General features: G+C 37.9%; 1 protein-coding gene across 3 annotated transcripts in view; it reads left to right on the forward strand.

Moving 5' to 3' along the window:
• Window positions 1-1,456: 1,456 nt before the first annotated feature.
• LOC127445511 (type II inositol 3,4-bisphosphate 4-phosphatase-like) overlaps window positions 1,457-12,435 on the forward strand; it is a 129,296-nt gene continuing 118,317 nt past the window's right edge. The window contains exon 1 of one of the 3 annotated variants that reach the window (XM_051705644.1): window positions 1,457-1,483. In XM_051705644.1, coding sequence (XP_051561604.1) covers window positions 1,472-1,483 — 12 coding nt within the window. In that variant the 5' untranslated portion in view covers window positions 1,457-1,471. Of the gene's footprint in view, window positions 1,484-6,571; window positions 6,840-6,958; window positions 6,978-12,435 lie in introns of those variants that run through there. The other 2 variants (XM_051705645.1, XM_051705646.1) reach the window with 2 other exon arrangements.

A 12,435-nucleotide genomic window follows, 5' to 3' on the forward strand; every position in this document is an offset into this window, starting at 1 on the left:
CTCTTGTTTAGTTGTACATCTGGTCTTCCACATCTCTTTCTGTCCTTGTTAGAGACGGTTGTCCTTTGTCTTTGAAGACTCTAGTGTACACCTTTGTATGAAATCTTCAGTTTTTTGGCAGTTTCATGCATTGTATAGCCTTCATTCCTCAAAGCAATGATTGACTGACGAGTTTCTAGAGAAAACTGTTTCTTTTTTGCCATTTTTGACCTAATATTGACCTTAAGACATGCCAGTCTATTGCATACTGTGTCAACTCAAAAACAAACACAAAGACAATGTTGAGCTTCATTTAATGAAACAAATAGCTTTCAACTGTGTTTGATATAATGGCAAGTGATTTTCTAGTATCAAATGATCAATTTAGCATGATTACTCAAGGATAAGGTGTTGGAGTGATGTACCCAGATTTGATCAAAAATGACTTTTTTCAAATAGTGATGGTGCTGTTTTTTACATCAGTAATGTCCTGACTATACTTTATGATCAACTGAATGCCACTTTGGTGAATTAAAGTACATATTTCCTTCTGAAACATCAAAATCTGTACATTATTCCAACCTGTTGGCCATCAAAAATTTGTGTGTGTGTGTGTGTGTGTGTGTGTGTGTGTGTGTGTGTGTGTGTATACATACAATGTATTTCCAAAAATTCATATCAAATTAAATCGATTCTATTAAAATGTATATATATATATATATATATATTCATCATATTTAATAAATGAACTTTCATTTTATTGACCACAGTGGTAGAACACTTCATTTCCCAAAAAGCTCTAATATTCCCCAAATTTTTATCAATAATGGTCAATATTGTTTTTATGAAGTCATCTGAGAACAACATGGCAGACATTTTGTAGCACTGTATGGCAAAATTAAAATATTTTTTATATCGTAAAAAATGTAAATAGTTTTGATCGCTACATTAATTGTTCTAAAAAGTCATTCTAATTAGCCTAGTTGAAAAATATGCATTCTATGTATCAGAGTATAAGTAGTCATAGTCCTATTTATTAGTCAAAATTAATGATTTAATTATTGAAAAACTTGTATTGGACTGATGAAATTCATCCGTTGTGTGACTTGAATTTCCCGAAATTGCAATCCAGTTAATTTATCTTCCTGTCATTCCATTTCAACATCCTGTGGGGCGTGACCAATTCAAATCAAATTCCAACTCATGAATTGAAAGGGAGCCAATTCTTAAATTCTTTTGTGCAACCCTGGTGGAAAGAGAGAGAGACAGTTGGCTTCTAACAATCATGTGTAGGTTTGGTGCGAGCATGGGCATGTTATGGAATGACTCAACACTGCGATTCGTCCTGGCAGTGCATGTGTTAACACTCAGTTGCTGACTTGGTTGTGTTTAGTATTTGAAGTAGGTCCCATCATGGACAGATTTACCATATGACACTATGATACAAAGGCCTGTTGCTGTTTTAGGAAGTTAAAAAGCATAATTGGATTTGATGTTCAAGCTGGTAGGTAACTCTTTACTATTGTTGGGTTGTGCAGTGATACTTCCAATGAATCATTCTGTCATTTATATTTCGATTCTGGTCATACATTTCGTAATTGATTGCTTGGTGGGAGGTGTCTTGGATAAGTTGTGTTTTTTGTATTCTCTGTTATTTCTATTTAAGTAAATTAAAGGAAACCTTAAAAAGAAAGGACAAATGCTAACAATGCTCCATTATTGCAGTGCTTGGAGAAAGTTGTTTAATTTTGCAAGATCATGGGTGATATAATCATTAACTAAATCAAAGCAATTTGGGTTAATTTCATGAAAACTTTCACAACCATGTGCGGATCACATTTCACCCCAAAGTCAAAAAAAAAAGAAATTAGGTTTAGCAATTAAAATGAATCCTGTTTTTGTTTGGGGGGGGGGTGAAATATGGTTTGGACATGTTATGTGTGATTCACCCATTTACTTTCAAAGCACTAATAAATGAATAAAAAGAGAGTATGCTGGTCTGCACAGTGTTATAGTCTGAGACACTGTTTAAGAGCTCATTGCCTTCCATGTGTCATGTTTAGTTGACATTACATCAGGTTATAAAGTACAGTCATCTACCATGAATGTTGTGCCAGTAAACTATTGATTGAGAACGCCTGAGAATAGTGTACATGTACCCACCACACCCCCTGAACTGGGCAGTTTGAGATCAGGGAGAGATTATATCATTGTAGCATGACCCATATACAGTGCATCCGGAAAGTATTCACAGCGCTTCACTTTTTCCACATTTTGTTTTGTTACAGCCTTATTTCAAAATGGATTAAATTCATTATTTTCCTCAAAATTCTACAAACAATACCCCATAATGACAACGTGAAAGAAGTTTTTTGAAATCTTTGCAAATTTATTAAAAATAATAAACGGAAAAAATCACATGTACATAAGTATTCACAGCCTTTTCCATGACACTCAAAATTGAGCTCAGGTGCATCCTGTTTCCACTGATCATCATTGAGATGTTTCTACAACTTGATTGGAGTCCACCTGTGGTAAATTCAGTTGATTGGACATGATTTGGAAAGGCACACAACTGTCTATATAAGTTCCTACAGTTAACAGTGCATGTCAGAGCACAAACCAAGCCATGAAGTCCAAGGAATTGTCTGTAGACCTCTGAGACAGGATTGTATCGAGGCACAGATCTGGGGAAGGGTACAGAAAAATTTCTGCAGCATTGAAGGTCCCAATGAGCACAGTGGCCTCCATCATCCGTAAATGGAAGAAGTTTGGAACCACCAGGACTCTTCCTAGAGCTGGCCGCCTGGCCAAACTGAGCAATCAGGGGAGAAGGGCCTTAGTCAGGGAGGTGACCAAGAACCTGATGGTCACTCTGACAGAGCTCCAGCATTTCTCTGTGGAGAGAGGAGAACCTTCCAGAAGAACAATCATCTCTGCAGCACTCCACCAATCAGGCCTGTATGGTAGAGTGGCCAGACGGAAGCCACTCCTCAGTAAAAGCAAATGACAGCCCACCTGGAGTTTGTCAAAAGGCACCTGAAGGACTCTCAGACCATGAGAAACAAAGATTGAACTCTTTGGCCTGAATGGCAAGCGTCATGTCTGGAGGAAACCAGGCACCGCTCATCACCTGGCCAATACCATCCCTACAGTGAAGCATGGTGGTGGCAGCATCATGCTGTGGGGATGTTTTTCAGCGGCAGGAACTGGGAGACTAGTCAGGATCGAGGGAAAGATGAATGCAGCAATGTACAGAGACATCCTTGATGAAAACCTGCTCCAGAGCGCTCTGGACCTCAGACTGGGGTGAAGGTTCATCTTCCAACAGGACAACGACCCTAAGCACACAGCCAAGATAACAAGAGTGGCTCCGGGACAACTCTGTGAATGTCCTTGAGTGGCCCAGCCAGAGCCCAGACTTGAACCCGATTGAACATCTCTGGAGAGATCTGAAAATGGTTGTGCACCGACGCTCCCCATCCAACCTGATGGAGCTTGAGAGGTCCTGCAAAGAAGAATGGGAGAAACTGCCCAAAAATAGGTGTGCCAAGCTTGTAGCATCATACTCAAAAAGACTTGAGGCTGTAATTGGTGCCAAAAGTGCTTCAACAAAGTATTGAGCAAAGGCTGTGAATACTTTATGTACATGTGATTTTTCGTTTTTTTATTTTTAATAAATTTGCAAAGATTTCAAACAAACTTCTTTCACGTTGTCATTATGGGGTATTGTTTGTAGAATTGAGGAAAATAATGAATTTAATCAATTTTGGAATAAGGCTGTAACATAACAAAATGTGGAAAAAGTGAAGTGCTGTGAATACTTTCCGGATGCACTGTATTACTACTGAAATGGTGTATGTAATGTGTGTGTCCCTCTCTGTACATGTTTTTAAAAGTTGCTTTCAGTTTAAAGGTTGTTGATAATAAGAGCAAAAATGTCTGTCAAGCACAGAAACTAACTGATTGAATGAAAGTATTTCACTAAATATTTTAAAAATTAATCAGTGATGTAAGACGTTAGATAAGTGTCACATACCTAGACTTTTGACTATCATCATAATGTCTGGTTCACATTGTTGATTAACTGCCATTTTTAGCCAGTTTTTGTTGAGGATGAACCAATTCTATTTTTTCTCTCCCGATCAGATTCCGATACCTGAACTCTCGACCAATCCCAATCCGATAATTATTTTTATTTTTTATCAGTTTAGAATATCTATAATTCATGGTGTGGCACTGATTGGGGGTACTCTGTTTGAAATGAAAACATCTAGTCATATGGACTACTTTAATGGTGCTTTTATGTCATTTGATTTAGCTTGACGGTAAAGACCAAGACTAACACACAGTATCGAATTTGGATTGGGTTTGTTGGACCGATACCCGATCCGGTTGAAAACGTGAGTATCGGAGCTGATACTGATCCAGGTATCGGATCGGTCCATCCCTAGATTTTGTGTGCAGTATGAGACGGTCCATAAATGGACTGTGGATGGAGGCTGAGACTAGTAATGTAATAAAAACAGCTAGTGTCACTTGTTTGTATGCACATAACATTACAGATTGATAGAATAAAATATGTATGCACAAACTTCATTTTATAAATCCCGGGTAGATGTACTGTAGCATTATTCCCTACCCTGTATCCTCCCCAAAATAATTATATATGGGGCATACAACACCTTTTTATTATGAATGACCTGTAATGACTGTAAATGTGCCAGTAAGGGGGTGTTGCTTTTTTATATGTATGTGACATTAATGCATTAGGCCCATATCTTTGTTTCCGTGTGCTTAGCTCTCTTAACAGCTGCTGCAAAACACTATCATTGCAATACATTCATGTATAGTAAACCAACAAAACATTTGTGTGAAACCTCAGTGTGAAGATGTAGGCAGAAATGTGTACATTTGTAATTCCTTTCTTGAAACGTGACTCAAAAAGCAGATACTTGATATGTGTTTGAGTTTATTATGTGTGCAATAATTTGGGGGATAATGTAAAATAGGGATATATGATTTCCTTTAAAGGGATAGTTCACCCAAAAATGAAAATTCTCTCATCATTTACTCGCCCTCATGTGTATGACTTTCTTTCTTCTGCTGAACTCAAATATCTCAAATGACTCAAATATCTCCATACAACGCAAGTGAATGGGTGCCAAAACGCTTATATTTTCGTGGGAGTTTGGCGCGAACCGCCGCAGACTGCAATCTAAATATGTTAAATATATGGTAGCTCAACACATGATCCGAAAGTGTCATAGATGCACCACAAAATGAAGTGGTTGGTTCAGAAATTGTGTTTTTCACCTCACACTTGCTTTTTATGACACTGTCGTTTGGGTTTAGGTTTAAGGTTTAGGGTAGTGATGTCTGTTTTGTTGATTTAAAACTTGATAGAACATTTATCTTAAAAGCATCATCTGTTAACTAAGAACAATTAACTACCTTTAAGCGCCACACCATGGGTATTTTACTGCGGAACTGCAGCGACACGTTTAAGTACCCACACAAAAAAGTCATTCTGCAAAAATTTTGCCACAGTCATGAAATCTTCATGAAATCAGGCTGAATTTAGAGCATTAGCTGAGAGAGAGTTTCTTTAATGAATCAGAATCGAATCAAATGATTGTAATCGCCTAGAATCTTGAGCTTGTGAATCGGAATGGAATCAAAATCGGAGTCGAATGGAATTAAGAGCTTGTAAATGAGAATCAAAATGAATCGAGAGCTTGTGAATCAGAATTGAATCAAATGGTATAAAAATTGGAATCGAATCAAGAACTTGTGAATCAGAATCAAATGAAAACTGTATCAAAATCAGAATCAAATCTAGAGCTTGTAAATTCCAGTCAAATCAAATTAGTCATCAAAATTAGCTTTATAAATATCCAAAAGTAGTATATAGTAAAAACCCTTTTAGATAGTAAGTAAAGTGTGTGTGAGTGTGTGTGTGTGTGTGTGTGTGTGTGTGTGTACAGGTTTTACTAAGGATAGTAAAACCTGAGATCACCTACATTGTGAGGAGCAGCCAGCGGTCCCCTCAAGGGAAATGGCATATTAAATTATGTTTTTTTTGAAAATGTAAAAATGCAAAAAGGTTTCTGTGAGGGTTAGGTTTAGGGGTAGGGTTAGGGTAAGGGGACAGAATCTATAGTTTGTACAGTATAAAATTCATTATGTCTATGCAGGGTCCTCATAAGGATAGCTAAACCAACATGCGTAGGTGTGTGTGTGTGTGTGTGTGTGTGTGTGTGTGTGTGTGGATTAGCTGTAAGCATGTAAAACTTTAATTCCTCCAACTGCAGAGCAAAGCAGAGAAACCACACACACACACACATCTGTGTCTTTGTTAGTGTGTATGTAAACAGTGTTTATTCCAGTAGTCCAGACCCCTGTTACTGTTTCACTCGCCAGCTTTCAGTCTGAGGACTCTCTCTGTCTCTCTCTCTCTTTCTGTTCCTTCCTTAATCTCTGTATTACACGCCTCCCCCTGTCTATCCCTCCCCTTTTTCTCTCTCTCTCTCTCTCTCTCTCTCTCTCTCTCTCTCTCTCTCTCTCTCTCTCTCTGGCATTGGCTCAGATCCGCAGAAGTTTCTTCAGTCAGTCGGGTTGCGTTCCTGCTTCGCGTGCTCCTGCGAGCTCGCATCTCTGCATCCTCCGCCGGTGTGTGTGTATGTTTGTTTACCGGGGCTGGTATGCACAGACGTGAAGGAGGCTGCTCATGTATGAGAGCGCCGCTCATTAGGAGGTTTTGCCGCTCGCGCACAGCTGCTCTGTGAGGCAGGTCTGCCCCGCGACACCGCGCTGTTTGGACGAGTCCTTTCTGGATCTCTGAGCGCTACTCTGAACAAGTGAGTCTGCTTTCAGGATGTCAACATGCAGTGAGGAGTGTAAAAGTGTGTGTGTTGGTGCAAACCCGCATGCAAGTGTGTTAAATTATGCTGTGCTGAATTATCTGTCAGCCAAAGTCAAATGACTCAAACTCACAGGTGGGAAAGACTATGTGATATTGGTATGTGTGTGTTTGTGAAGGTGAGCAGTGTAGGAAATATGCGTTTGTTTTTTAGTTTGTGAAGAATGTGCAGAGTCAGATGTGCTGTCTTTGAAGAGCCACAGTGTGTGTGTGTGTACATAGCTATAGTTTGGGGACAAAAGTTCCCCCAAATGTGAGTTACCTGACAAAACATATATAATTTATATAAATAAAATTGTTTATTTATATACATTTAAATATAAAATATAATATTTATTTGATAACATTTATTTTTAAATGTATATATTATATATAACATTTAATGTATTTTATATACATTTTATGTTTTTTTTTTTTTTAAATATATATATCAGTATATATTATAAAATGTTAACATTTAATCAGTTTTAATTTATATTAATTTTTAGACTTGGGATAGATGTCTTTTTCACGCATTGCCTTTTTGTGGTTTAACAGCCTGAAAGAAACCTATTCAAGGGTACATACAGAGAAATTGCATAATAAATGTCACCATTTCTAATCGTTCAGTTTGTGCAGTTACACCAGATTTGATAAACTAACCAGCAAACTCATCAACCTTACTATGTTTATTCTTGAAGAAGTACAAAATCCTTCATAACTTTAGTGTGTATGGTGACTAGATTCACAACTTTGGACTGCCGCCTGCGCCGCATCGACGTGTCCTTCAGCATTATACACAGTAAATGTAATATCACCCCCTTGTGGTCTCCCAAAGCTATTACGACAGACTACATTAAACGGAAGGCCAACTGACAGTGAATTGAAAACACACAAATTAGGCTTCACATTTAAATGTTGGCAAATGTTAACATATCGATGCCTCAAAAATATACTGAAAAAATATTGTGCCGATCAATAATCGATGTATTGATATTTTATGAATTTCCTATTAATTTATATTTAAATATATTTATCTAAAAAATGATTGGTTTTATATTTCTATATTTTTATGAATATATATATATATATATATATATATATACACACACAGTATATTATTAAAAAAAATTAAGATTGTTTGGGTCAGTCTATAGTAATTAGATCCAAGTGTGTGTGTGTGTTTACTATAGTTTTGGTGCAAAATTGACAGAACCTCAACTGGAAAATCGATTCATAAAGCAAATACTGTTTTTTTTATTTGTATTATTATTATTATAAATATAAAACAAATTCAGTTGTAGGGTTAGGTAAGGGTGTGTCTATAATAATAATAATAATAATAAAAATAATTATAATTATGTAAAAAGTCCAAGGTACAAAAGTACAAAAGTGTGTGTGTGTGTTCAATGCGTGTGGTGGTGCAGGCTTTGAACACACGCTTCATTTGGTGACAAGTGGGAGGGCACAATCTGAAGTTTGTTTTGAAGCCTCCAACCTGACAGAAAGAAAGAAAGAGAGAGAGAGAGAGAGAGAGAGAGAGAACTAAAGTGATTATTATCCATAATGAACGTCAGGACAACCTCACTGATCTCGTCTCGTTTATCTCTCTCTTGTCTCTTCGCTCGCTGATCTTCAGAACTAAAGCCTAAAACCTAAACTTACCTTAAACATTAATATTATACTTTTATTCTGCCTTTCAATCTTTGACATTTATAGGAATTGCAAATCAAGTTTCATCGTGTTTTTCTGCTTCAATAGCAAGAGCCGATTGAAGATAAGAGGCTACGTTTCCTTCTTTTGTTTGTATGCATTTGTTTGTGACCATACACGTTTATTATTTTTGTGGAACAAAGGGTATATGTGAGCTAATACCTTTAAAAAAAACTAAAAAACAAGATAAGACAAAAGTCAGATATATGCTATGTTTCTAGTATAAATAGTTTGAAAAAACAGTATTATTATTATATTTTTTGTACCGACTATGTATAATTAAGTTCACATTTATGCCTTTTGTGTTTTGTAATCTAAATGTATTGTGTATATACTGTATACGTATATGTGTGTGTGGTTGTGTTATCTTGCAAACACAGCAGGGAAGCTGATAAATTAGCAAGAGAGTGCTGAGGAAGGAAGTGTTGGTGTAGAGGTCAGTGCAGAGGATGCCTTTTAAATGCAGAAATTCCCTCCACCAACTGTTGGAAAATTACAAGAGAAAAAAGTGCTGTAGCATGTGACTCATCCTGAGACTGAGACTATTTCTGAGGTGATGTCTGCTGCTCCTTCATGAGTCTGCCTGAGGAGCTTCAGGACAAAAACAACGAGGAAGAAAGGAAGAAAATACTGCACAAAAATAAATAAATAAATAAATTGCTGCAAGTGGTTTGCTATCAAGATTTCACACCTTTTGTGAGTTTTGTTTAAAAATGCTTTATGAAACAAGTCATGGTGAATCCACTATGCAGAGGTGGATGTAGAGTTCTTGTATGCGTTTATAAGGAATTTGTGTGTGTCAGGAATTTAACGATTCCAGTTCCTTAAAGGAATAGTTCACCCAAAAATGAAAATTCTCTCATCATTTACTCACTCTCATGCCATTCCAGATGTGTCTGCCTTTCTTTCTTCTGCTGAACACAAATGAAGATTTTTAGAAGAACATCTCAGCTCTGTAGGTCCATGTAATGCAACTGAATGGCCGCCTGAACTTTGAAGGTTTAAGAAGCACATAACGGCAGCATAAATGTAATCCATAAGACTCCAGTGGTTAAATCCATGTCTTCTGAAGTGATATGATAGGTGTAGGTGAGAAACAGATCAATATTTAAGTCCTTTTTACTTTAAATTCTCCTCCCTGCCCAGCAGGTGGCGATATGCAGGAAGAATGTGAACTGCTAAAAACCGAAGAAGAATGTGAAAGTGAAAGTGGAGATTTATTGTAAAAAAGCACTTAAATATTGATCTGTTTCTCATCCACACCTATCATATCACTGATGATTGTGTTATGTAGTCTAATGTTGCACTTCAGGCTTGTGATACTAAAACAGTTCTTATTTTAATTCAACTTTCGCTCTGTAGATTTAAAAGTGCCGGCCTATAAGAGTCATTCGTACGGGAATCAAAATACGCTGGTAGTGTTGTGTGTTTCACGCTGTAGATTCATTAGAGGGTAGAGCTGCTGCAGTATTTAGCTGCAGGAAACACTGTTAGAGTATTTTACTACAGTGTTTGATCAGCATCGCCAGAAAATTGCATGTATAGAAACCATTAACGGAACTGAAAGTCATAAAAATCAAATGGTTCCAGTATGTTTTTTTTTTTAAATGAAATCAGTTCTGGAAAAGTCACATACTATATGTTGAGTGTATGTAGAGCGACTGTAGCGCTGTGGAGAGTTTTGTAGGGTTGCCTAATTATAGAGTATTTGTATATTGTACAGTATGTAGAGTGCTTGTCGAATACATGTAGGCCACATTTACACCTTGCATTAACATGCGTTTCATATCCAGATAGTATCTGGATGCTCTTTTGCTGGATTGCATTTACACCTTGCTGTCAAATGCATCTCAACTGTGTGTATGTAGAGAGTACTTGTAGAGTGCTTGAAGAGGATATGTACAGCATTTGTAGAGTAGCCTAAACACAGTGTATTTATTGAGTATATGTAGAGATATGTACTAATTATTTACATTAACCATCCAGCTATTTCGCTCGGTCTTTGTCAGTACTTGAAATTGGCCTGTAATCTTTTCAGCACATGCAAAAGATCAATAAATCACTACCCGTGCTATGTTTAACCTCCCATACAACAGATAGTGACCTTCATATTGAGCTCAATGTAAGATGATGATGCAAAGCAACTCCTGCTCAAAACACTAGATCGTGTTTCCAATCACCCTGCGCTGCTGTCAGAATCAAACTGTACAAAATATTCCGAGATATTTCATCGTGAAGCACAGCTATGAGACAGATATCCTGCATTACAGATGTCTGGACAAGAGCCGTGTGCATGCTTTTCCGAGTAAATATTTAAAAAAGCAAACACGCAAATCAGAGAAACATTCAACGGGAGCATTATGTGCTGCCCATGTTTGGTTTCCAAGGATTTTAATGTGATGGAATATAGTGGTGATTTACAGAGAAACAGGCCAACGGAGTTGTTAGAAACTAGAGGTGACTAGGGGTTCGAAACATGAGAATAATCTTGTTTTCAATTGGGTTTTGTATTATTCAGCTCTGTTTAACACAGTATACAATATTTAAACCCATTCTGCAGATTTGCTCTTAAAATCAGTGCAGAAAATGTGAAAAAAGTCAGCAGATTCTGTCTGGGCCTGAAGCGCAGAGACTTCACAGTGAAGAACACAGCACTTTAATTAATATTGGAGAAAATGTCGAGGGATTCCTCTCTGAGTGTGTGCATGAGTGAGTGAGTGTGTGTTTGTTTTAATTACTAATTGAAGCTGCATAGAGGGCTTTATGTCCTTGGTATGACCGAATCTCTCAACGGAAGAGCTACAGTATGAAAAACACTTACAGTCTACATTTATCTCTTCTTCAAAGTCTCATTGTGTTGTGTTAAACCAGCCTAAGCTGGTTTGTTGGTGTTAGCTCGTCTCCCGGCCTGGTGAGTTTACTGTTTTTTAGATTTAGGGCACTTTTCAGCTGGTCAGGTTGGGAGACCACCTTACACCAGCTAATACCAAGCAAACCATCTTAATTAACACCCTGACAACCTACTAGCACGGCCTTAGCAGCCTACTAGCACGGCCTTAGCAACCTACTAGCACGGCCCTAGTAACCATCCAGAACACCCTAGCAACCAAATAGCAATGCCCAGGCAAACACCCAGAGCACCCTAGCAACCGTTTAGCAATGCCCTAGCAACACTCCAGAACACCATATAGAAACCCATTAGCAATGCCCTGACAACCATTGAGGACCCTAGCATCCTATAGCAATGCCTTAGTAACCATCTAGAACAACCTTGCAACCAAAAAACACCACCCTGGCAACCATCCAGAGTACCCTAGCATCCGATAGCAACACCCAAACAAACATCCAGAATGCCCTAGTAACCATTCAGAATGCCCTAGTAACCGATTAGCAATTCCCTTGCAATCATTTAGATTAACTTAGCTACGATTAGCAAAGCCCTGGCAACGACCCAGAGCACCTTATCAACTGATTAGCACCACCCTAACAACCATACAGAATGCCCAGGCAACCATTCAAAACACACTAGCATCCGATTAGTAACATCCAGGAAACCACCTAGAGCACCATAGCAACTCATTAGCAATATCCTAGCAACCATCCAGAACACCCTGGAAACTGATTAGCAGAGCCCTAGCAAACACCCAGAACACCATAGCAATTGATGAGCAACACCTTTACAACCACCCAAAGTACCCTAGCCTCCAATAGCAATGCCATATCAACCATCCAGAATGCCCTAACAACCATTCAGAACTCCCTAGCAACCGATTAGCAATGCCTAGGCAACCATCCAGAACAACCTAGCAACCATTTAGCAGCGCCCTGGAAACCATTCAGAG

The sequence above is a fragment of the Myxocyprinus asiaticus genome, chromosome 8, assembly GCF_019703515.2.
Source record: "Myxocyprinus asiaticus isolate MX2 ecotype Aquarium Trade chromosome 8, UBuf_Myxa_2, whole genome shotgun sequence".
Taxonomy (NCBI): domain Eukaryota; kingdom Metazoa; phylum Chordata; class Actinopteri; order Cypriniformes; family Catostomidae; genus Myxocyprinus; species Myxocyprinus asiaticus.